Here is a 24843-nt window from a genome sequence, read left to right as displayed (position 1 = left end):
AAATAAAATGACTCTTACGATACAATAACTAATTCATGATTTTCATAGGGATTTGGGTTGAATAATGTAATAATTCTGGACTTCAAAGGAGAGCAGTTGACATCATGAGAGAGCAAGTACACTGGCATAACCCCCCCCCACACACATAGACAACACTGCTCTTTCAAAATAGGTATTTCGCCATAGCCCCTAGACCTACATGTATGCCTTGTGTCCTCCCATTGACCAGAGAGACAAGGCAGGCAGACAGTACTATCACGAGATGATTACCACTGGTCTCAACCACGAGATGAGGCAACAATAACAAACATGAAAACAATTAAGCTGATAACAGTTATTTCATGTTTCTTTCTACATTTGACATTTGAGTCATTTACAGATGCTCTTACCCAGAGCAACTTACAGGAGCAATTGCGGTTAAGTGCCTTGCTCAAGGGCACGTTGACAGATTTTGAACCTAGCGACCTTTTCGGTTACTGGCCCAACGCACTTAACCCACTAGGCTACCTGAATCCTCATTCACTTAGAAGTCTTAACTACAGATCTGCTTGGAACGGCACCGTTTATGGAGACATGCACATCCTGTGGCTCTCCTCCTGTCAACTTATTTGTAATGAGCAAATATGTGTGTTACTTGTAACGTAAACACTAACACACAGTGATATTCAGATACTGGTCAGATACTAGTCTGCTGTGTCATTGTTAAGCTCCTTTAAAGGGGTTATTTTATGGGAAAACAAGGAGAGTATTTATGAATGTTTGAGATGTCTATGGTGCCTGCATTGGCAGTGGGAGAAAGAATCAACCATGTTTAGACAGATGTCTGTGTGTTGTGTGTGTGATAATGGGGAGTGTACAGGGGAGGCTGAGCAGTAGAGAAAGTTCAGATGCTCTGTCTCTCTGTCTGCTCCTACTGTTCCTTACCTTAGAACCACACACACACAGACACACACACACACACACACACACACACACACACACACACACACACACACACACACACACACACACACACACACACACACATACTTATGAGTGAGTGTAGGTTTTATGAAGGGAAGTCTCAGCAGCGAAGAGGATATGTTGCTTTTCGATCAACTATGTTCCACATATTATTCATCTGTGTCCCAGCTCATTCTTTCACCATGATGCTTGCCGTCTGTGAAGTGCTCCGTTATTAAACGTTTCTTATAAAACAGACTGTTCATTTACTGTAGGGGGACCAGAGCTGTGTTCAAATACCAATACTAACATACTGTATACTACATACTTAATGAGTATACAGTACCAATCAAACGTTTGGACACACCTACTCATTCCAGGGTTTTCCTTTATTTTTTAAAACTATTTTCTAAATTGTATAATAATAGTGAAGACATCAAAACTATGAAATTACACATGTGGAATCATGTAATAACCAAAAAAAGTTTTTAACAAATCAAAATAAATGTCATATTTGAGATTCTTCAAAGTAGCCATTTTTTGTTATTACACTGGGTGTCAAGGAAAGTGTTACCAAAACAATTCTAACTGCTTTCCAGTGTGGTTCAGTTGCTAGTGCACGTCGCTTGCAAAGCAAAGGGTTGTTGGTTCATTTCCCGCTGGGGCCACTCATACGTCAAACGTATGCATGCATGACTGACTGTAAGTCGCATTGGTAAAAGCATCTGCTGAATGGTAGTATTATCATTATGAAGTGAATATATATATATATATATATATACACAGTCATGTAACATCACTGTAACATCACTGTTGTGTCTGAAGTCACAGTGAAAACATACAACCAACCATCTTCTCCTTACAAACAGAGAAACAGAGCCTTACTCCATCCCATTTTAGTCATTTAGCAGACACTCTAATCCAGTGCGATTTACACGAGCAATTGGGGTAAAGTGCCTTGCTCAAGGGCACATGAACAGTGTTTCACCTTGTCATCTCTGGGATTTGAACCAGCGACCTTTTGATTACTGGCCCAACACTCACTTTCACCTTCAAGTTTAAACACACAGGGTACACTCTCAACCCCTAGGCTAACTGTCGCTAATACACCACTGATACACATATACACACACATACACACACACACACACACACGCACACACACACACAAGCAACAAGATCGACTCACCAACCAGATCCCAAGCAGTAGCCACACACCCTAACCCAGAAGAGAATAGACACAATAAGCGCTAAACTAGCTTAGCATCCAGACTTCAGGAGGCTACTGTTACAGTACGTCCATTCCGTGCCGAGTGGATCTGTAGTTTCCCTGAGCCTCTCTGTGTCTGAGTGGAGAGGATGGTAACGTCAGCCCTACAGATGTACTCACAGATAGCCTACTGCAGGAGTCTGGAGCCTGGAGAAAAGGCAGTGAAAGGGACTAAGGCCTGACAATAGCACCCATTGTTCTCTCTCTCTCTCTTTTCAGGCTGGGTCTCTCTATGTCGCTCTCCTTCTTTCTGTGGCTTTCAGAGCAGCAATGTGGAGGGTTTTCTCTCTTTTCAGTTGAAAGAGTCTGTGGTTGCTCTATCTTTCTCTCTTTTCAGTGATGGAGTCTGGCTCGCTCTTCTCTCAACTTTTAGTGATGGAGTTTGGCTCGCTCTTCTCTCAATTTTCAGTGCAGGAGTGTGGTCTCGCTCTCTCTATATCGCTCTCTCTTCAGCTGGGTCTGGGTTTTGAATGGACATCTGCAGCAACAGGTTCCTAGTGAAAGGCCTTCCCAGGGAGAGTGTCTCTTTCTACTTCTCATCTTGCACCCATTCAGCCCCTGGGGCAGGGTCTGAAAGCAATAGCCTCCTCCTCAACTTCTTCCTCCTTCACCCTTCCTAACGCCCTCCTCCTCCCTAACTCCCTCCTCCCTAAATCCCTTCTTAACCCCCCTTCCTCCTCCCAAACTCCCTCCTCCCTAACCTCTTCCTCCTCCCTAACTCCCTCCTCCCTAACCTCTTCCCCCTCCCTAACTCCTCCCTCCTCCCTAACTCCTCCCTCCTCCCTAACCTCTTCCTCCTCCCTAACCTCTTCCTCCTCCCTAACACCTTCCTCCTCACTGACTCCTTCCTCCTCACTGACTCCTCCCTCCTCCCTAACCTCTTCCTCCTCCCTAACAACTTCCTCCTCACTGACTCCTTCCTCCTCCCCCCTTCCTCCTCACTGACTCCTTCCTCCTCCCCCTTCCTCCATTCTCCATCAACCCTTTTATAACACTATTTGGTAATTCCGTCTCCCAACCCTCTCCAGACTCCCGATCCTTAAATTTAAGATATTGTGGCCGTAGCTCTCAAGGCTTAACGCTAACTCATAAAGAACCAAATAAACCAGCCCACAGGGTCAACAGAGGTCAGGATGTACATCATTACAGCTTCATATGTGTCAGCTTAAAACAACTGCCTTAATGAAGGCATGACACAAACTGTTCTGTGTGTCAGCTAGTTATCGTTAGCCAGCCAACTTACCTAGATAAGGGTTTGTGTTATGTCTGTGTTGCAGTAAATCAGCTGCCATAAGCTGACGTTAACTGTTGTATGTTGGTCTTGTGATAAAAGGTTTCAAGTGTTCCCAAGACCCTGACAGGATTAAGATAATTTTCTAGAGTCAACAGGCCTCAAGTGAACTTTAAACACTTTAGTAGCATCCAGTTCCTCCAAGCCAGCTAGCCTTCAGTAACACTCACACACACACACACCACACACACACACACACACGCACACGCACGCACGCACGCACGCACGCACACACACACACACACACACACACACACACACACACACGGCGCACGCACGCACGGCGCACACACGGCGCACACACGCACGCACGCACGCACGCACGCACACACGCACACATGCACACATGCACACATGCACACACGCACACACCACACCACACCATGTTTCTCCCAGCCAGAAAGCTTCTCTACTAATGTGGCATGAAATCATGAGGAGCGCAGCCTGGCTTCCCTGGCAGTGTGTGTGTTATGGAAGTGAACGACTGGTTCGCTCTAGAGCAGAGAGATTTGGTGTTTGGCTGGCTGCTATGAGTTCTGGTTGACAGACAAAACACAGAAAACACTGTCAAAAGAGTGGGACAGAGAGTGAGACAGAGAGAGAGAAAAACAAAAATAGAGAGAGAGAAAGTACTGGAGAGTGAGAGATTGAAATGGAGAGAGTGAGAGGAGAGGCAGGGGAACAGACAATATGTTATTAGAATAAGTATGATTGTTAGAGGAGAGACTGTATGATTGTTAGAGGAGGAGAGACTGTATGATTGTTAGAGGAGGAGAGACTGTATGATTGTTAGAGGAGGAGAGACGGTATGATTGTTAGAGGAGAGACTGTATGATTGTTAGAGGAGGAGAGACTATATGATTGTTAGAGGAGAGACTGTATGATTGTTAGAGGAGGAGAGACGGTATGATTGTTAGAGGAGAGACTGTATGATTGTTAGAGGAGGAGAGACTGTATGATTGTTAGAGGAGAGACTGTATGATTGTTAGAGGACAGACTGTATGATTGTTAGAGGACAGACTGTATGATTGTTAGAGGAGAGACTGTATGATTGTTAGAGGAGAGACTGTATGATTGTTAGAGGACAGACTGTATGATTGTTAGAGAGACTGTATGATTGTTAGAGGAGGAGAGACTGTATGATTGTTAGAGGAGAGACTGTATGATTGTTAGAGGAGGAGAGACTGTATGATTGTTAGAGGAGAGACTATATGATTTTTAGAGGAGGAGAGACTGTATGATTGTTAGAGGAGAGACTGTATGATTGTTAGAGGAGAGACTGTATGATTGTTAGAGGAGAGACTGTATGATTGTTAGAGGAGGAGAGACTGTATGATTGTTAGAGGAGGAGAGACGGTATGATTGTTAGAGGAGAGACTGTATGATTGTTAGAGGAGAGACTGTATGGTTGTTAGAGGAGGAGAGACTGTATGATTGTTAGAGGAGAGACTGTATGGTTGTTAGAGGAGGAGAGACTGTATGATTGTTAGAGGAGGAGAGACTGTATGATTGTTAGAGGACAGACTGTATGATTGTTAGAGAGACTGTATGATTGTTAGAGGAGGAGAGACTGTATGATTGTTAGAGGAGAGACTGTATGATTGTTAGAGGAGGAGAGACTGTATGATTGTTAGAGGAGAGACTATATGATTTTTAGAGAGGAGTATGAGTTAGAGGAGAGACTGTATGATTGTTAGAGGAGAGACTGTATGATTGTTAGAGGAGAGACTGTATGATTGTTAGAGGAGAGACTGTATGATTGTTAGAGGAGAGACTGTATGATTGTTAGAGGAGGAGAGACTGTATGATTGTTAGAGGAGGAGAGACGGTATGATTGTTAGAGGAGGAGAGACGGTATGATTGTTAGAGGAGGAGAGACTGTATGGTTGTTAGAGGAGGAGAGACGGTATGATTGTTAGAGGAGGAGAGACTGTATGATTGTTAGAGGAGAGACTGTATGATTGTTAGAGGAGGAGAGACGGTATGATTGTTAGAGGAGAGACTGTATGGTTGTTAGAGGAGGAGAGACGGTATGATTGTTAGAGGAGGAGAGACGGTATGATTGTTAGAGGAGGAGAGACTGTATGATTTTTAGAGGAGGAGAGACTGTATGATTGTTAGAGGGGAAGAGACTGTATGATTGTTAGAGGAGAGACGGTATGATTGTTAGAGGAGAGACGGTATGATTGTTAGAGGAGAGACTGTATGATTGTTAGAGGAGAGACTGTATGATTGTTAGAGGAGGAGAGACGGTATGATTGTTAGAGGAGAGACTGTATGGTTGTTAGAGGAGGAGAGACTGTATGATTGTTAGAGGAGGAGAGACGGTATGATTATTAGAGGAGAGACTGTATGATTGTTAGAGGACAGACTGTATGATTGTTAGAGGAGAGACGGTATGATTGTTAGAGGAGAGACTGTATGGTTGTTAGAGGAGGAGAGACTGTATGATTGTTAGAGGAGGAGAGACGGTATGATTATTAGAGGAGAGACTGTATGATTTTTTAGAGGAGAGACGGTGTGATTGTTAGAGGAGAGTGTATGATTGTTAGAGGAGGAGAGACTATGATTGTTAGAGGACAGACTGTATGATTGTTAAAGGAGGAGAGACTGTATGATTGTTAGAGGACAGACTGTATGATTGTTAGAGGACAGACTGTATGATTGTTAGAGGAGAGACTGTATGATTGTTAGAGGAGGAGAGACGGTATGATTGTTAGAGGACAGACTGTATGATTGTTAGAGGAGGAGAGACGGTATGATTGTTAGAGGACAGACTGTATGATTGTTAGAGGAGGAGAGACGGTATGATTGTTAGAGGACAGACTGTATGATTGTTAGAGGAGGAGAGACGGTATGAGTATTAGAGGAGAGACTGTATGATTGTTAGAGGACAGACTGTATGATTGTTAGAGGAGGAGAGACGGTATGATTGTTAGAGGACAGACTGTATGATTGTTAGAGGAGGAGAGACGGTATGAGTATTAGAGGAGAGACTGTATGATTGTTAGAGGAGGAGAGACGGTATGATTGTTAGAGGACAGACTGTATGATTGTTAGAGGAGGAGAGACGGTATGAGTATTAGAGGAGAGACTGTATGATTGTTAGAGGACAGACTGTATGATTGTTAGAGGAGGAGAGACGGTATGATTGTTAGAGGAGAGACTGTATGGTTGTTAGATGAGGAGAGACTGTATGATTGTTAGAGGACAGACTGTATGATTGTTAGAGAGACTGTATGATTGTTAGAGGAGGAGAGACTGTATGATTGTTAGAGGAGAGACTGTATGATTGTTAGAGGAGGAGAGACTGTATGATTGTTAGAGGAGAGACTATATGATTTTTAGAGGAGGAGAGACTGTATGATTGTTAGAGGAGAGACTGTATGATTGTTAGAGGAGAGACTGTATGATTGTTAGAGGAGAGACTGTATGATTGTTAGAGGAGGAGAGACTGTATGATTGTTAGAGGAGGAGAGACGGTATGATTGTTAGAGGAGAGACTGTATGATTGTTAGAGGAGAGACTGTATGGTTGTTAGAGGAGGAGAGACTGTATGATTGTTAGAGGAGAGACTGTATGGTTGTTAGAGGAGGAGAGACTGTATGATTGTTAGAGGAGGAGAGACTGTATGATTGTTAGAGGACAGACTGTATGATTGTTAGAGAGACTGTATGATTGTTAGAGGAGGAGAGACTGTATGATTGTTAGAGGAGAGACTGTATGATTGTTAGAGGAGGAGAGACTGTATGATTGTTAGAGGAGAGACTATATGATTTTTAGAGGAGGAGAGACTGTATGATTGTTAGAGGAGAGACTGTATGATTGTTAGAGGAGAGACTGTATGATTGTTAGAGGAGAGACTGTATGATTGTTAGAGGAGAGACTGTATGATTGTTAGAGGAGGAGAGACTGTATGATTGTTAGAGGAGGAGAGACGGTATGATTGTTAGAGGAGGAGAGACGGTATGATTGTTAGAGGAGGAGAGACTGTATGGTTGTTAGAGGAGGAGAGACGGTATGATTGTTAGAGGAGGAGAGACTGTATGATTGTTAGAGGAGAGACTGTATGATTGTTAGAGGAGGAGAGACGGTATGATTGTTAGAGGAGAGACTGTATGGTTGTTAGAGGAGGAGAGACGGTATGATTGTTAGAGGAGGAGAGACGGTATGATTGTTAGAGGAGGAGAGACTGTATGATTTTTAGAGGAGGAGAGACTGTATGATTGTTAGAGGAGAAGAGACTGTATGATTGTTAGAGGAGAGACGGTATGATTGTTAGAGGAGAGACGGTATGATTGTTAGAGGAGAGACTGTATGATTGTTAGAGGAGAGACTGTATGATTGTTAGAGGAGGAGAGACGGTATGATTGTCAGAGGAGAGACTGTATGGTTGTTAGAGGAGGAGAGACTGTATGATTGTTAGAGGAGGAGAGACGGTATGATTATTAGAGGAGAGACTGTATGATTGTTAGAGGACAGACTGTATGATTGTTAGAGGAGAGACGGTATGATTGTTAGAGGAGAGACTGTATGGTTGTTAGAGGAGGAGAGACTGTATGATTGTTAGAGGAGGAGAGACGGTATGATTATTAGAGGAGAGACTGTATGATTTTTAGAGGAGAGACGGTGTGATTGTTAGAGGAGAGTGTATGATTGTTAGAGGAGGAGAGACTATGATTGTTAGAGGACAGACTGTATGATTGTTAAAGGAGGAGAGACTGTATGATTGTTAGAGGACAGACTGTATGATTGTTAGAGGAGAGACTGTATGATTGTTAGAGGAGGAGAGACGGTATGATTGTTAGAGGACAGACTGTATGATTGTTAGAGGAGGAGAGACGGTATGATTGTTAGAGGACAGACTGTATGATTGTTAGAGGAGGAGAGACGGTATGATTGTTAGAGGACAGACTGTATGATTGTTAGAGGAGGAGAGACGGTATGAGTATTAGAGGAGAGACTGTATGATTGTTAGAGGACAGACTGTATGATTGTTAGAGGAGGAGAGACGGTATGATTGTTAGAGGACAGACTGTATGATTGTTAGAGGAGGAGAGACGGTATGATTGTTAGAGGACAGACTGTATGATTGTTAGAGGAGGAGAGACGGTATGAGTATTAGAGGAGAGACTGTATGATTGTTAGAGGACAGACTGTATGATTGTTAGAGGAGGAGAGACGGTATGATTGTTAGAGGAGAGACTGTATGGTTGTTAGATGAGGAGAGACTGTATGATTGTTAGAGGAGCAGAGACGGTATGATTGTTAGAGAAGAGACTGTATGATTGTTAGAGGAGAGACGGTATGATTGTTAGAGGAGGAGAGACGGTATGATTGTTAGAGGACAGACGGCATGATTGTTAGAGGACAGACTGTATGATTGTTAGAGAGAGAGAGAGAGAGAGAGAGAGAGAGAGAGAGAGAGAGAGAGAGAGAGAGAGAGAGAGAGAGAGAGAGAGAGAGAGAGAGAGAGATGATTGTTAGAGAGAGAGAGAGAGAGTATGATTGAGAGAGAGAGAGAGAGAGAGAGAGATGATTGAGAGAGAGAGAGAGAGAGAGAGAGAGAGAGAGAGAGAGAGAGAGAGAGAGAGAGAGAGAGAGAGAGAGAGAGAGAGAGAGAGAGAGAGAGAGAGAGACGGACAATGAGGTGGAAACTGAGCTGCACTTCCTAACCTCCTGCCCAATGTATGACCATATTAGAGAGACATATTTCCCTCTGATTACACAGATCCACAAAGAATTCGAAAACAAATCCAATTTTGAAAAACTCACATATCTACTGGGTGAAATTCCACAGTGTGCCATCACAGCAGCAATATTTGTGACCTGTTGCCACGAGAAAAGGGCAACCAGTGAAGAACAAACACCATTGTAAATACAACCCATATTTATGCTTATTTATTTTATCTTGTGTCCTTTAACCATTTGTACATTGTTAAAACACTGTATATATGTATATATAATATGACATTTGTAAGGTCTTTTCTGTTTTGAAACTTCTGTATGTGTAATGTTTACTGTTAATTTGTGTTGTTTTTCACTTTATATATTCACTTTGTATGTTGTCTACCTCACTTGCTTTGGCAATGTTAACACATGTTTCCCATGCCAATAAAGCCCTTGAATTGAATTGAAATTGAGAGAGAGTAAACTATCCACTGTTTTCACCACCTCTCTTTCTGTAAGAACAACATGGCAATATGGTTATAAATCAACTTCAACTCAATGATGTTTGCAAAATCTTTCTCCCACCAATAGCGTAATGGAATTGAGCCGTTAATGTAGTCAGCTAGGACCTACAGACATACAGGAGTTAGAGTATTGGAATGGAGCCGTTAATGTAGTCAGCTAGGACCTACAGACAGGCCCGGAGTTAGAGTATTGGAATGGAGCCGTTAATGTAGTCAGCTAGGACCTACAGACAGACGGGAGTTAGAGTATTGGAATGGAGCCGTTAATGTAGTCAGCTAGGACCTACAGACAGACGGGAGTTAGAGTATTGGAATGGAGCTGTTAATGTAGTCAGCTAGGACCTACAGACAGACCGGAGTTAGAGTATTGGAATGGAGCCGTTAATGTAGTCAGCTAGGACCTACAGACAGACGGGAGTTAGAGTATTGGAATGGAGCCGTTAATGTAGTCAGCTAGGACCTACAGACAGATGGGAGTTAGAGTATTGGAATGGAGCCGTTAATGTAGTCAGCTAGGACCTACAGACAGACCGGAGTTAGAGTATTGGAATGGAGCCGTTAATGTAGTCAGCTAGGACCTACAGACAGACGGGAGTTAGCGTATTGGAATGGAGCCGTTAATGTAGTCAGCTAGGACCTACAGACAGACCGGAGTTAGAGTATTGGAATGGAGCCGTAAGTGTGTGAGAGCCAGAGGCATACAGAGACATAAGCAGACAGAGACAAAGGCAGACAGAGGCAGATAGAGGCATACAGAGACATGAGGCAGACAGAGACAAAGGCAGACAGAGACAGAGGCAGAGGCAGACAGAGGAAGACAGAGGTAGACAGACACAGAGGCAGAGGGAGGTAGACAGTGCCAGAGGCAGACAAAGCCAGAGGCGGACAGAGTGGGGGCAGACAGAGGCAGCCAGAGGCAGACAGAGAGAGACAGACGCATATAGAGACAGAGGCATATAGAGACAGAGGCAGACAGATAGAAACAGGGGCACACAGAGACAGAGGCAGACAGAGGCAGACAGAAACAGGGGGACACAGAGCCAGAGGCAGACAGAGTGGGGGCAGACAGAGGCAGACAGAAATCTAATGACAGATAGAGTCGCATCTAATGACAGATAGAGAGGCATCTCATCTAACAACAGATAGTGGCATTTAATGACAGATAGAGAGGCATCTAATAACAGATAGTGGCATTTAATAACAGATAGTGGCATCTAATAACAGATAGTGGCATTTAATGACAGATAGAGAGGCATCTAATAACAGATAGTGGCATTTAATAACAGATAGTGGCATCTAATAACAGATAGTGGCATTTAATGACAGATAGTGGCATCTAATAACAGATAGTGGCATCTAATAACAGATAGTGGCATCTAATAACAGATAGTGGCATTTAATGACAGATAGAGAGGCATCTAATAACAGATAGTGGCATTTAATGACAGATAGAGAGGCATCCAATGACAGATAGAGAGGCATCTCATGACAGATAGAGAGGCATCTAATGACAGATAGAGAGGCATCTCATGACAGATAGAGAGGCATCCAATGACAGATAGAGAGGCATCTCATGACAGATAGAGAGGCATCCAATGACAGATAGAGAGGCATCTCATGACAGATAGAGAGGCATCTAATGACAGATAGAGAGGCATCTCATGACAGATAGAGAGGCATCTAATGACAGATAGAGAGGCATCTCATGACAGATAGAGAGGCATCTAATGACAGATAGAGAGGCATCTAATGACAGATAGAGAGGCATCTCATGACAGATAGAGAGCCATCTAATGACAGATAGAGAGGCATCCAATGACAGATAGAGAGGCATCTCATGACAGATAGAGAGGCATCTCATGACAGATAGAGAGGCATCTCATGACAGATAGAGAGGCATCTCATGACAGATAGAGAGGCATCTCATGACAGATAGTGGCATCTAGGTGTATTTTTTAAATTCATTTGAACCTTTATTTAACTAGGCAAGTCAGTTAAGAACAAATTCTTATTTTCAATGACGGCCTAGGAACAGTGGGTTAACTGCCTGTTCAGGGGCAGAATGATAGATTTGTACCTTGTCAGCTCGGGGATTTGAACTTGCAAACTTTCCGTTACGAATCCAACACTCTAACCACTAGGCTGCCCTGCCGTCCTCTCATGTAGAATGCGTATACTGTATGTGTGTGTGTTGTGTAGGTGTTTGCAGTCCTCTCAAGTAGCATCTGTATAGTGTGTGTGTGTGTGTGTGTGTGTGTGTGTGTGTGTGTGTGTGTGTGTGTGTGTGTGTGTGTGTGTGTGTGTCTACTCACATCTAGGAGTGTGTGTAGATGCTCATCTTGAAAGACACTGTGTAGGAAGTCTATATCTTTCTCACTGCAGTCTGTCAATGCATGGATCTCCTCCAGGCTGTCCAGCACCTGAGACACAGCCCCTGTACAGACACACACAGACACAGACACACACACACACACACACACACACACACACACACACACACACACACACACACACACACACACACACACACACACACACACACACACACACACACACACACACACACACACACACACGCACACATCAGTTATGTAGTCAACACAACAGTAGCACAAAAGAGAATACATTGAATATGATAAAGCTAAAGGGACAAATAATAATAATAAAACAACAAATGCACAAATCACAAAGCACACATACTGTAGGCAGGATCTCAGAGATGACTGCTGGGGAACTATCTCAGAGATGACTGCTGGAGAACTATCTCAGAGATGACTGCTGGGGAACTATCTCAGAGATGACTGCTGGAGAACTATCTCAGAGATGACTGCTAGAGAACTATCTCAGAGATGACTGGTGGGGAACTATCTCAGAGATGACTGCTAGAGAACTATCTCAGAGATGACTGCTGGGGAACTATCTCAGAGATGACTGCTAGAGAACTATCTCAGAGATGACTGCTAGAGAACTATCTCAGAGATGACTGCTGGGGAACTATCTCAGAGATGACTGCTGGAGAACTATCTCAGAGATGACTGCTAGAGAACTATCTCAGAGATGACTGCTGGAGAACTATCTCAGAGATGACTGCTGGAGAACTATCTCAGAGATGACTGCTGGAGAACTATCTCAGAGATGACTGCTAGAGAACTATCTCAGAGATGACTGCTGGAGAACTATCTCAGAGATGACTGCTGGAGAACTATCTCAGAGATGACTGCTGGAGAACTATCTCAGAGATGACTGCTGGAGAACTATCTCAGAGATGACTGCTAGAGAACTATCTCAGAGATGACTGCTGGAGAACTATCTCAGAGATGACTGCTGGAGAACTATCTCAGAGATGACTGCTGGAGAACTATCTCAGAGATGACTGATGGAGAACTATCTCAGAGATGACTGCTGGAGAACTATCTCAGAGATGACTGCTGGAGAACTATCTCAGAGATGACTGCTGGAGAACTATCTCAGAGATGACTGCTGGAGAACTATCTCAGAGATGACTGCTGGAGAACTATCTCAGAGATGACTGCTGGAGAACTATCTCAGAGATGACTGCTGGAGAACTATCTCAGAGATGACTGCTAGAGAACTATCTCAGAGTTGACTGCTGGAGAACTATCTCAGAGATGACTGCTGGAGAACTATCTCAGAGATGACTGCTGGAGAACTATCTCAGAGATGACTGCTGGAGAACTATCTCAGAGATGACTGCTGGAGAACTATCTCAGAGATGACTGCTGGAGAACTATCTCAGAGATGACTGCTGGAGAACTATCTCAGAGATGACTGCTGGAGAACTATCTCAGAGATGACTGCTAGAGAACTATCTCAGAGATGACTGCTGGAGAACTATCTCAGAGTTGACTGCTGGAGAACTATCTCAGAGTTGACTGCTGGAGAACTATCTCAGAGTTGACTGCTGGAGAACTATCTCAGAGATGACTGCTGGAGAACTATCTCAGAGATGACTGCTGGAGAACTATCTCAGAGATGACTGCTGGAGAACTATCTCAGAGTTGACTGCTGGAGAACTATCTCAGAGATGACTGCTGGGGAACTATCTCAGAGATGACTGCTGGAGAACTATCTCAGAGATGACTGCTGGAGAACTATCTCAGAGATGACTGCTGGAGAACTATCTCGGAGTTGACTGCTGGAGAACTATCTCAGAGATGACTGCTGGAGAACTATCTCAGAGTTGACTGCGGAGAACTATCTCAGAGATGACTGCTGGAGAACTATCTCAGAGTTGACTGCTGGAGAACTATCTCAGAGTTGACTGCTGGAGAACTATCTCAGAGATGACTGCTGGAGAACTATCTCAGAGTTGACTGCTGGAGAATTATCTCAGAGTTGACTGCAAGAGAACTATCTCAGAGTTGACTGCTAGAGAACTATCTCAGAGTTGACTGCGGGAGAACTATCTCAGAGATGACTGCTGGAGAACTATCTCAGAGTTGACTGCGGGAGAACTATCTCAGAGATGACTGCTGGAGAACTATCTCGGAGCTGACTGCTAGAGAACTATCTCAGAGATGACTGCTAGAGGTCCATCTCAGAGTTGACTGCTGGAGAACTATCTCAGAGTTGACTGCTAGAGAACTATCTCAGAGTTGACTGCTGGAGAACTATCTCAGAGTTGACTGCTGGAGAACTATCTCAGAGATTACTGCTAGAGGTCCATCTCAGAGTTGACTGCTGGAGAACTATCTCAGAGTTGACTGCTGGAGAACTATCTCAGAGTTGACTGCAAGAGAACTATCTCAGAGTTGACTGCTGGAGAACTATCTCAGAGTTGACTGCGGGATAACTATCTCAGAGATGACTGCTGGAGAACTATCTCAGAGTTGACTGCTGGAGAACTATCTCAGAGTTGACTGCAAGAGAACTATCTCAGAGTTGACTGCTAGAGAACTATCTCAGAGATGACTGCTGGAGAACTATCTCAGAGTTGACTGCAAGAGAACTATCTCAGAGTTGACTGCAAGAGAACTGTCTCAGAGTTGACTGCTGGAGAACTATCTCAGAGTTGACTGCTAGAGAACTATCTCAGAGTTGACTGCGGGAGAACTATCTCAGAGATGACTGCTGGAGAACTATCTCAGAGTTGACTGCTGGAGAACTATCTCAGAGTTGACTGCTGGAGAACTATCTCGGAGCTGACTGCTAGAGAACTATCTCAGAGATGACTGCTGGAGAACTATCTCAGAGATGACTGCTGGAGAACTATCTCAGAGATGACTGCTGGAGAACTATCTCAGAGATGACTGCTGGAGAACTATCTCAGAGATGACTGCTGGAGAACTATCTCAGAGATGACTGCTGGAGAACTATCTCAGAGATGACTGCTGGAGAACTATCTCAGAGATGACTGCTGGAGAACTATCTCAGAGATGACTGCTGGAGAACTATCTCAGAGATGACTGCTGGAGAACTATCTCAGAGATGACTGCTAGAGAACTATCTCAGAGTTGACTGCTGGAGAACTATCTCAGAGATGACTGCTGGAGAACTATCTCAGAGATGACTGCTGGAGAACTATCTCAGAGATGACTGCTGGAGAACTATCTCAGAGATGACTGCTGGAGAACTATCTCAGAGATGACTGCTGGAGAACTATCTCAGAGATGACTGCTGGAGAACTATCTCAGAGATGACTGCTGGAGAACTATCTCAGAGATGACTGCTAGAGAACTATCTCAGAGATGACTGCTGGAGAACTATCTCAGAGATGACTGCTGGAGAACTATCTCAGAGTTGACTGCTGGAGAACTATCTCAGAGTTGACTGCTGGAGAACTATCTCAGAGATGACTGCTGGAGAACTATCTCAGAGATGACTGCTGGAGAACTATCTCAGAGATGACTGCTGGAGAACTATCTCAGAGTTGACTGCTGGAGAACTATCTCAGAGATGACTGCTGGGGAACTATCTCAGAGATGACTGCTGGAGAACTATCTCAGAGATGACTGCTGGAGAACTATCTCAGAGATGACTGCTGGAGAACTATCTCGGAGTTGACTGCTGGAGAACTATCTCAGAGATGACTGCTGGAGAACTATCTCAGAGTTGACTGCGGGAGAACTATCTCAGAGATGACTGCTGGAGAACTATCTCAGAGTTGACTGCTGGAGAACTATCTCAGAGTTGACTGCTGGAGAACTATCTCAGAGATGACTGCTGGAGAACTATCTCAGAGTTGACTGCTGGAGAATTATCTCAGAGTTGACTGCAAGAGAACTATCTCAGAGTTGACTGCTAGAGAACTATCTCAGAGTTGACTGCGGGAGAACTATCTCAGAGATGACTGCTGGAGAACTATCTCAGAGTTGACTGCGGGAGAACTATCTCAGAGATGACTGCTGGAGAACTATCTCGGAGCTGACTGCTAGAGAACTATCTCAGAGATGACTGCTAGAGGTCCATCTCAGAGTTGACTGCTGGAGAACTATCTCAGAGTTGACTGCTAGAGAACTATCTCAGAGTTGACTGCTGGAGAACTATCTCAGAGTTGACTGCTGGAGAACTATCTCAGAGATTACTGCTAGAGGTCCATCTCAGAGTTGACTGCTGGAGAACTATCTCAGAGTTGACTGCTGGAGAACTATCTCAGAGTTGACTGCAAGAGAACTATCTCAGAGTTGACTGCTGGAGAACTATCTCAGAGTTGACTGCGGGATAACTATCTCAGAGATGACTGCTGGAGAACTATCTCAGAGTTGACTGCTGGAGAACTATCTCAGAGTTGACTGCAAGAGAACTATCTCAGAGTTGACTGCTAGAGAACTATCTCAGAGATGACTGCTGGAGAACTATCTCAGAGTTGACTGCAAGAGAACTATCTCAGAGTTGACTGCAAGAGAACTGTCTCAGAGTTGACTGCTGGAGAACTATCTCAGAGTTGACTGCTAGAGAACTATCTCAGAGTTGACTGCGGGAGAACTATCTCAGAGATGACTGCTGGAGAACTATCTCAGAGTTGACTGCTGGAGAACTATCTCAGAGTTGACTGCTGGAGAACTATCTCGGAGCTGACTGCTAGAGAACTATCTCAGAGATGACTGCTAGAAGTCCATCTCAGAGTTGACTGCTGGAGAACTATCTCAGAGTTGACTGCTAGAGAACTATCTCAGAGTTGACTGCTAGAGAACTATCTCAGAGATGACTGCTAGAGGTCCATCTCAGAGTTTACTGCTGGAGAACTATCTCAGAGTTGACTGCTGGAGAACTATCTCAGAGTTGACTGCTAGAGAACTATCTCAGAGTTGACTGCTGGAGAACTATCTAAGAGTTGACTGCTAGAGAACTATCTCAGAGTTGACTGCTAGATAACTATCTCAGAGTTGACTGCTAGATAACTATCTCAGAGTTGACTGCTAGAGAACTATCTCAGAGTTGGCTGCTAGAGAACTATCTAAGAGTTGACTGCTAGCGAACTATCTAAGAGTTGACTGCTAGCGAACTATCTCGGAGTTGACTGCTAGAGAACTATCTCAGAGATGACTGCTAGAGAAGTATCTAAGAGTTGACTGCTAGAGAACTATCTCATAGTTTACTGCTAGGGAACTAGGGACAACACAGACAGTTAGAGAACAGACACACAGAGCAGTATATACCTAGAGGAGGGATACCTACGTTCTGCTACTAGTAGTCCTATCACCATGGCAGCATTAACACAAACAACACAATCACATTACAGATTACATGTCATTGTCATATAGGGACTACATTACACTACATGGACACAAAAATGGTAAATAAGAACTGGAATTGTGGCTGAAACATTTACTGAAACATTCTCTGAAAACATCCCCTGACAATATTATCTGAAACATTATCTGAAACATTCACTGAAACATTCTCTGAAAACATTTACTGAAAACATTCCCTGAAACATTCACTGAAACATTCACTGAAAACATTCCCTGAAACATTCACTGAAACATTCACTGAAAACATTCCCTGAAACATTCACTGAAACATTCACTGAAAACATTCCCTGAAACATTCCCAGAACACATTTCCTGAAACATTCTCTGAAAACATTCCCTGAAACATTCACTGAAACATTATCTGAAAACATTCCCTGAAACATTCACTGAAACATTCTCTGAAAACATTCCCTGAAACATTCTCTGACAACATTCCCTGAAACATTCCCTGAACACATTCCCTGAAACATTCTCTGAAAATATTCCCTGAAAACATTCCCTGAAACATTCTCTGACAACATTCACTGAAACATTCCCTGAACACATTCCCTGAAACATTCTCTGAAAACATTCCCGGAAAACATTCCCTGAAAACATTATCTGAAACATTATCTGAAACATTCACTGAAACATTCTCTGAAAACATTTACTGAAAACATTCCCTGAAAACATTCCCTGAAACATTCTCTGACAATATTCCCTGAAACATTCCCTGAACACATTCCCTGAAACATTATCTGAAAACATTCCCGGAAAACATTCCCTGAAAACATTATCTGAAACATTCTCTGAAAACATTCCCGGAAAACATTCCCTGAAAACATTATCTGAAACATTATCTGAAACATTCACTGAAACATTCTCTGAAAACATTTACTGAAAACATTCCCTGAAACATTCACTGAAACATTATCTGAAAACATTCCCTGAAACATTCACTGAAACATTCACTGAAAACATTCCCTGAAACATTCCCAGAACACATTCCCTGAAACATTCTCTGGAAACATTCCCGGAAAACATTCCCTGAAAACATTATCTGAAACATTCACTGAAACATTCTCTGAAAACATTTACTGAAAACATTCCCTGAAACATTCACTGAATCATTATCTGAAAACATTCCCTGAAACATTCACTGAAACATTCTCTGAAAACATTTACTGAAAACATTCCCTGAAACATTCACTGAAACATTATCTGAAAACATTCCCTGAAACATTCACTGAAACATTCTCTGAAAACATTTACTGAAAACATTCCCTAAAACATTCACTGAAACATTCTCTGAAAACATTCCCTGAAACATTCACTGAAACATTCACTGAAACATTCTCTGAAAACATTCACTGAAAACATTCCCTGAAACATTCCCTGAAAACATTCCCTGACTAAACAGTGCAGACCACCCAAACATTTCTGAGATGCTGAATTGACTTGTTAGTCCAACAAAAATAACAGCAGTACTGTGTCAGAGGTTAGAGACTCCACTCTTGCTGTAACACACCTTATTTAAATGATCAATTAATCATGTTCTTCAGTCTAGAGACAATGATTTATAGATTTTTTCAAAGCAGGTGTACTACTGATGGACTGGAACAAAAGCCTGCAGGCCCAGTACAGTACCCAGTCCAGGACTGAAGTTTGAGAAACCTGTGTAAGAGTTAGGTTACTAGACAAAAATCAAATCAAACTTATTTGTCACATGCGCTGAATACAACAATGGAATGCTTAATTACAAGCCCTTAACCAACAATGCAGTTTTAAGAAGAAAAAAAAAGAAAAAAAGGAAATAAAAGTAACAAATAATTAAAGAGCAGCAGTAAAATAACAATGGCGAGGCTATATACAGGGGGTACCGGTACAGAGTCAATGTGTGGGGGCACCGGTTAGTCAAGGTAATCGAGGTAACATGTACATGTGGATAGAGTTATTCATGTGACTTATGCATAGATGATAACAGATATACTTTCTTTGTGAAAACAACACCTTGAAAAAGACAAAACCTCATAGGACACAGGACTGCCTCTTCCATTGACCGTTCAACTGGCATTGGGGTCAGCCCGCAGGCACCAGGCCCGCCACAAGGAGTTGCTAGAGCACGAAGAGTCAAGTAAAGCCCCACCGGCCAAACCCTCCCCTAACCCGAACGACGCTGGGCCAAACCCTCCCCTAACCCGTACGACGCTGGGCCAAACCCTCCCCTAACCCGGAAGACGCTGGGCCAAACCCTCCCCTAACTCAGACGACGCTGGGCCAAACCCTCCCCTAACCCGGACGACGTTGGGCCAAACCCTCCCCCTAACCCGGACGACGCTGGGCCAAACCCTCCCCTAACCCGGACGACGCTGGGCCAAACCCTCCCCTAACCCGGACGACAATGGGCCAAACCCTCCCCTAACCCGGACGACAATGGGCCAATTGTGCGCCGTACTATAGGACTATAGGCTGTTGTGGGACAGCCCGGGATATGAACCCTAGAACCTTAGTAACGCCTCTTAGACTGCTACGCCACTCGGGAGGCCCCTGGACCTCTTAGACTGCTACGCCACTCGGGAGGCCCCTGGACCTTAGTAACGCCTCTTAGACTGCTACGCCACTCGGGTGGCCCCTGGACCTCTTAGACTGCTACGCCACTCGGAAGGCCCCTGGACCTCTTAGACTGCTACGCCACTCGGGAAGGCCCCTGGACCTCTTAGACTGCTACGCCACTCGGGAGGCCCCTGGACCTCTTAGACTGCTACGCCACTCGGAAGGCCCCTGGACCTCTTAGACTGCTACACCACTCGGAAGGCCCCTGGACTGCCTCTTCGTGAATGATAGTAGTGTCTCTGGATTTTCACCTCGCTGTGGTAACAGCTTTGTTGTCATGGGTGTGTCTGTGTTGATGTTTCTGTGTGTGTGTTGGTGTGTGTAGGTGTGTGTTTGTTTATGTATGTATGTATGTATGTATGTATGTATGTATGTATGTATGTATGTATGTATGTATGTATGTATGTGTGTGTGTGTGTGTGTGTGTGTGTGTGTGTGTGTGTGTGTGTGTGTGTGTGTGTGTGTGTGTGTGTGTGTGTGTGTGTGTGTGTGTGCGCGTGTGTGCGTGCGTGCGTGCGTGTGTTCCTTCTACCTGAGGATGTGGGGTCTTCAGGGAAGTCAGACATCTCCTCTGGTGGGTCTCCATAAAAGGAGTTAAACTTGTGACTGGAGACTGCTGCCAGTACGGCTCCCTGAGACAGACACAGACAGTTAGATAAACCGTCCTCCATTTTAGCACCAAACGTTCCAAAACAATAACTCTCATATTGTCATTCCAACTAGAAAAGGAAAGTAGAATTTGTGGAGCTAACCTTGAGCTTTCTCCTGGCGTTGAACTTCCTCAGCTGTTCCACCGTCTCTAGCAGGTGGATCTTATAGGCATAACGGTCTCTCTCCTGATCAACACACACACGCACGCACGCATACATACACACACTCACACTTTACTAGCCTATCACTAGCCCAAGAAGTCATTATGTGTGTGTCTACATTGATCCAGGGGTGGTTGAAGAAAGTGTGTTTTTGTGTGTGTGTGTGTGTACATATGTGTATGTGTGTGTATGTATATATATATGTGTGTGTGTACCTTGAGCCAGGGGTGGTTGAGTGCCTCGTAGACAGTGATTCTCTCTGCAGGATCTAGCATGAGCATCCGTCTCACCAGGTCCTTAGCACTCTCTGAGATATGTCCCCAATGCCTGGGGTTCAGCTGGACACACACACACACACACACACACACACACACACACACACACACACACACACACACACACACACACACACACACACACACACACACACACACACACACACACACACACACACACACACACACACACACACACACACGCACAGACACACAAACAGAGAAAGAAGCACACATGGATGCTTTCAGGATAAGGCTACTAATACCATACTGTAGGTACACTGAGCAGTGTTACTGGCGTTTTGTGAATCAACTACTACCTTGTATTTTCCCCTGCAGATGGCTTCGAACAGGCGTTCCTTAGTACCGTAGAATGGCAGGCAGCCAGATAGCAGGATGAACAGGATGACTCCACAGCCCCACACATCTACAGGCTTCCCATACGGTTCCCTCTTCACCACCTCTGGGGCCATGAAATGGGGCGTGCCTACACGACCTGGGAGGGGAGAGAGAGAAATACAATATGTATGTATGTTTGTTGGTCTGTATGCATTTTTATTTTATTTATTTAACCTTTACTAACTAGTCAGTTAAGTCAGTTAAGAACAAATTCTTATTTACAACGACGGCCTACCCCAGCCAAACCCTAATCCGGAAGACGCTGGGCCAATTGTGCGCCGCCCTATGGGACTCCCAATCACGGCCGGTTGGGATACATACCGGAATCGAACCAGGGACTGTAGTGACAGCTCTAGCACTGAGATGCAGTGCCTTAGACAGCTGTGCCACTCAGGAGATACATACATGTAAGTATGTACGTATGTACTGTACTAATCAACAATTTGCTTACACCTACTCATTCAAGGGTTTTTCTTTATTTTACATTTTTTAATTCTACATTGTCGAATAAGAGTGAAGACAAATAAAATTCGATTTTACTTTTGAGATGCTTCAAAGTAGCCACCCTTTGCCTTGATGACAGCTTTGCACACTCTTGGCATTCTCTCAACCAGCTTCATGAGGTAGTCACCTGGAATGCATTTCAATTAACAGGTGTGCCTTGTTAAAAGTTAATTTGTGGAATTTCTTTCCTTCTCAATGCGTTTGAGCAAATCAGTTATGTTGTGACAAGGTAGGGGTGGTATACAGAAGATAGCCCTATTTGGTAAAAGACCAAGTCCATATTATGGCAAGAACAGCTAAAATAAACAAAGAGAAACAACAGTCCATTATTACTTTAAGACATGAAGGTCAGTCAAAAGTGCAGTCGCAAAAACCATCAAGCGCTACGATGAAACTGGCTCTCATGAGGACCGCCACAGGAAAGGAAGACCCAGATTTACCTATGCTGCAGAGGATAAGTTCATTAGTTACCAGCCTCGGAAATTACAGCCCAAATAAATGCTTCACAGAGTTCAAGTAAAAGACACATCTCAACATCAACTGTTCAGAGGAGACTACGTGAATCAGGCCTTCATTGTCAAATTGCTGCAAAGAAACCACTTCTAAAAGGACACAAAAAAGAAGAAGCTTGCACCAAGAAACACAAGCAATGGACATTTGACCGGTGGATATCTGTCCTTTGGACTGATGAGTCCAAATATGAGATTTTTGGTTCCAACCGCCATGTCTTTGTGAGACGCAGAGTAGGTGAACGGATGATCTCCGCATGTGTGGTTCTCACCATGAAGCATGGAGGAAGAGGTGTGACGGTGCTTTGCTGGTGACACTGTCAGTGATTTATTTAGAATTCAAGGCACACTTCATCAGCATGGCTACCACAGTATTCTGTAGCGATATGCCATCCCATCTGGTTTGTGCTTAGTGGGACTATCATTTGTTTTTCAACAGGACAATGACACACCACACCTCCAGGCAGTGTAAGGGCTATTTGACAAAGAAGGAGAGTGATGGAGTGCTGAATCAGATGACTTGGCCTCCACAATCACCCGACCCCAACCCAATTGGGATGGTTTGGGATGAGTTGGACCTCAGAGTGAAGGAAAAGCAGCCAACAAGTGCTCAGCATATGTGGGAACCCCTTCAAGACTGTTGGAAAAGCATTCCAGGTGGAGCTGGTTGTGAGAATGCCAAGAGTGTGCAAAGCTGTCATCAAGGAAACGGGTGGCTATTTGAAGCATCTCAAAAGTAAAATATATTTTTATTTGTTTTCATTATTATTCGACAATGTAGAAAATATATAAAAAAATTAAGAAAAACTTTTGAATGAATAGGTGTATCTCAAATAGAGGTTGACCGATTAATAGGATTTTTTTGAAATTTTACCTTTATTTAACTAGGCAAGTCAGTTAAGAACACATTCTTATTTTCAATGACGGCCTAGGAACGGTGGGTTAACTGCCTTGTTCAGGGGCACACAGATTTTCACCTTGTCAGCTCAGGGATCCAATCTTGCAACTGAACAGTTAACTAGTCCAATGCTCTAATCATTACACTCCACGAGGAGCCTGCCTGTTACGCGAATGCAGTAGAAGCCAAGGTAAATTGCTATCTAGCATAAACTTATTTTATAAAAAACAATCAATCATAATCACTAGTTATAACTACTAATCCAGTTTAGCAGGCAATATTAACCAGGTGAAATTGTGTCATTTATCTTGCGTTCATTGCACGCGGAGTCAGGGTATATGCAACAGTTTGGGCTGCCTGGCTCATTGCGAACTAATTTGCCAGAATTTTACGTAATTATGACATAACATTGAAGGTTGTGCAATGTAAATAGAATATTTAGACTTAGGGATGCCACCCGTTAGATAAAATACAGAACGGTTCCGTATTTCACTGAAATAATAAACGTTTTGTTTACAAAATGGATTCCGGATTCTACCATATTAATGACCAAAGGCTCGTATTTCTGTGTGTTATTATGTTGTAATTAAGTCGGATTTGATAGAGCAAGTCTGACTGGCCAACAGCAGGCCCGTAATCATTCATTCAAACAGCACTTTCATGCGTTTTGCCAGCAGCTCTTCGCAAGCACAGCGCTGTTTATGACTTCAAGCCTATCAGCCTAATGGCTTGTGTAACCAATGTGAAATGGCTAGCTAGTTAGCTGGATGTGCGCTAATACTGTTTCAAACGTCACTCACTTTTAGATTTGGAGTGGAGTTATGCTTCGAGTGTGGCTTTTGTCGTTGTGTTCCTGGTTCGAGCCCAGGTAGGGGCGAGGAGAGGGACGGAAGCTATACTGTTACACTGGCAAAACTATAGTGCCTATAAGAACATCCAATCGTCAAAGGTATAGGATATACAAATCATATAGAGAGAAATAGTCCTATAATTCCTATTATAACTACAACCTAAAACCTCTTACCTGGGAATATTGAAGTCTCGTGTTAAAAGGAACCACCAACTTTCATATGTTCTCATGTTCTGAGCAAGGAACTGAAACGTTCCGTTAGCTTTTTTACATGGCACATATTTTTACATGGCACATATTTTTACATGGCACATACATGGCACATTTTGCATATTGGCACATATTACTTTCTTCTCCAACACTTTGTTTTTGCATTATTTAAACCAAATTTAATGTTTCATTATTTATTTGAGGCTAAATTGATTTTATTGATGTATTATATTAAGTTAAAATAAGTGTTTCATTCAGTATTGTTGTAATTGTCATTATTACAAATACGTTTTAAAAAATTGTTCGATTAATCGGGATCGGCTTTTTTGGTCCTCCAATAATCCGTATCGGCGTTGAAAAATCATAATCGGTCGACCTCGAA

General features: G+C 43.5%; 1 protein-coding gene and 1 long non-coding RNA gene across 19 annotated transcripts in view; both read right to left on the bottom strand.

Moving 5' to 3' along the window:
• Positions 1-24843, bottom strand: part of LOC118366590 (peripheral plasma membrane protein CASK-like) — a 268680-nt gene that overhangs the window by 69937 nt on the left and 173900 nt on the right. For 5 of the 15 annotated variants that reach the window (XM_052493084.1, XM_052493082.1, XM_052493091.1 and 2 more), the window contains exons 7-12: positions 21409-21587; positions 21032-21154; positions 20757-20840; positions 20537-20636; positions 17336-17353; positions 12010-12131 (exon numbers count right to left, since the gene is read on the bottom strand). In XM_052493084.1, coding sequence (XP_052349044.1) covers positions 12010-12131; positions 17336-17353; positions 20537-20636; positions 20757-20840; positions 21032-21154; positions 21409-21587 — 626 coding nt within the window. Of the gene's footprint in view, positions 1-2332; positions 2730-12009; positions 12132-17335; positions 17354-20536; positions 20637-20756; positions 20841-21031; positions 21155-21408; positions 21588-24843 lie in introns of those variants that run through there. The other 10 variants (XM_052493089.1, XM_052493093.1, XM_052493083.1 and 7 more) reach the window with 4 other exon arrangements.
• LOC127914995 (uncharacterized) lies at positions 9874-10364 on the bottom strand. 4 transcript variants are annotated; one of them, XR_008089760.1, is made up of 3 exons: positions 10217-10364; positions 10040-10157; positions 9874-9921 (listed from the first exon to the last, which is right to left on the bottom strand). It is a non-coding gene; the product is annotated as an uncharacterized LOC127914995 (long non-coding RNA). The 4 variants fall into 4 exon arrangements; XR_008089761.1 differs by having other exon boundaries at positions 10040-10098; XR_008089758.1 differs by having other exon boundaries at positions 9875-9980.

This window comes from Oncorhynchus keta, chromosome 34, assembly GCF_023373465.1.
Source record: "Oncorhynchus keta strain PuntledgeMale-10-30-2019 chromosome 34, Oket_V2, whole genome shotgun sequence".
Classification (NCBI taxonomy): Eukaryota; Metazoa; Chordata; class Actinopteri; order Salmoniformes; family Salmonidae; genus Oncorhynchus; species Oncorhynchus keta.
The sequence above is the reverse complement of the archived record's forward strand: the minus strand, read 5'-3'. Positions and strand labels throughout refer to the sequence as shown.